This window comes from Olea europaea, unplaced genomic scaffold, assembly GCF_002742605.1.
Source record: "Olea europaea var. sylvestris unplaced genomic scaffold, O_europaea_v1 scaffold20627, whole genome shotgun sequence".
NCBI lineage: Eukaryota > Viridiplantae > Streptophyta > Magnoliopsida > Lamiales > Oleaceae > Olea > Olea europaea.
Window position 1 is genome coordinate 1 of NW_019238543.1, and position 1,911 is coordinate 1,911.

Sequence of the window (1,911 nt, forward strand, 5' to 3'; positions counted from 1 at the left end):
CAGTATCATTTCGGCTTTGGAGGACAATTCATTTGATTTTTAAATATGAGAACCACATAGTGGCCAACGATTTAGGGTGCCCATCTTTATTTGTTTAGGGAACTCATTTGAGATCCCAGTTTACTTTTCTTATTATTCCCTTTTTTCCTCCTCTAGTGTGTGGTATGTTTCTTTCTGTTGCGTTTGGGGATGTGGGTCTGTGAACTATGCTATATATCATCAAGTCGTCTAGACAGCTTTTCTGCCTCGTTCTTTAACTGAGGAGCTGAGTTAAGGGAAGACCTGATCACTGGCTTGTGTATGCTAAAAAATGTACTCTCTGTGTTACAGTTTGCACTCATTGGGATTGCACTTGTTTGACTTTGCTGTTTGTTGATATGCCAAGGCATAATTTTCACTGCCTTTCACTTTGATGTCTTGAAATGAAGTATAGAATATCCATCCATTTTCAAAGTCTGAGGGGATCGTAACCTTATTTTGGACTATGTACATTATGCATTATGGCCATTACTCTGGATTTGTATTAGATTGTTAAATAAAACAGAGAAACAGAAGCTGGATAGCAGAACTTCTGCTGCTTATGTGGGGTATAAAGCGTGAAATATTTGCAGTTTGTATAATCCTTGCCACCTTATTGATACACTCATGCAGGTGGTCGTTGGGTGTAATTATGTATGAAATGCTTATTGGCTACCCTCCATTTTACTCCGATGAACCAGTGACCACTTGCAGGAAGGTACCATGCTCGTTATGTATATTCTTAATTTTCTTTTGTCTTTTCCCCTTATACTTCTAATATTACATTGCTTCTAGTCTGGTGTTATCGATTACCATTTCGAACTGTTCTTTCATCATTATGTTAGAATGCCAGCAACTGGACCATTTTATATGTACATTTAACTGGATAAAGTTGAACCTTTTGGACATAGACATAGTTATGTTACCTTGTTCAGAATGCCCATGACATTACATGATTTTCAGAAAATTTAGGTTTACTGCTGACCAGTCTACTCATCCAGTGCTTTGCCTTGTTAATTGGAATTGTGGAACATATGCTTCAGACCCATTTATCCTGTCTAGCTTTCTGTCTAGTCTTGATTGTTGAGTATATTGATTAATCTTACAATACTTAACCTCATAACAGTAACTTATATAGTGAATAACAAGTCATTTCTGCAGAGATGTCCAGTCATCACAACAGAGCATTCTATTGATACAATATTTTGTAAAACTGTGCAAGAGTAATTGCAGGAGTATGAGAGCAAAAAATGGTTTCATCCATGTTGTAAGAGTTAACTTGGTTTTCCTTTTTTCTTTTTTCTTTTTTCTTTTTTGGTTCCTCGTACATAACCTGTCAGTATGTCTATTGAAAATGAAAAGTAGAAAAGATAAAGAAACACTGCCAGTGCATAGCTGATTACATTGATGCAATGATTTTCTGATAAAGTACATTCATGATGGCCAGATAGTTCATTGGAGAAATCACCTGAAGTTTCCTGAAGATGCCAAATTAAGTCTCGAGGCAAAAGATTTGATCTGTCAATTACTCTGTGATGTGGAACATAGGCTTGGTACTGGAGGAGCAGGGCAGATCAAGGTATGGTTTTACACAAACTAGACATTTCGCTCTCGCTCTCAACTCATTTTCATTACAAAACAAACGTGTGTAGGCCCATCCTTGGTTTAACGATATTGAATGGGATAAGCTATATGAAATGGAAGCAGCATTTAAACCAATGGTTAACGGGGAGCTGGACACCCAAAACTTTACGAAGTTTGATGACGTAAGCATAGATCTCTTTATTTCTTTCTTATGTCATGTCATATTCTCTACACTACCGAAATTACTGGAAATTTGTCAACTTGAAGTACCTACGACCAATGTGTTTTTCTTGGCAATAGCTTCAGACT

The 1,911-nt window shown here is 36.8% G+C and overlaps 1 protein-coding gene across 1 annotated transcript; it reads left to right on the forward strand.

Moving 5' to 3' along the window:
• Nucleotides 1-14: 14 nt before the first annotated feature.
• LOC111379925 (serine/threonine-protein kinase orb6-like) lies at nucleotides 15-1,901 on the forward strand (the record flags this gene model as incomplete). The annotated part of the gene is made up of 3 exons (XM_023003369.1): nucleotides 15-736; nucleotides 1,466-1,597; nucleotides 1,671-1,901. Coding segments are annotated over exons 1-3 (519 nt in total), but the record flags the coding sequence as incomplete, so codon positions are not given.
• Between the last annotated feature and the right edge of the window lie 10 nt (nucleotides 1,902-1,911).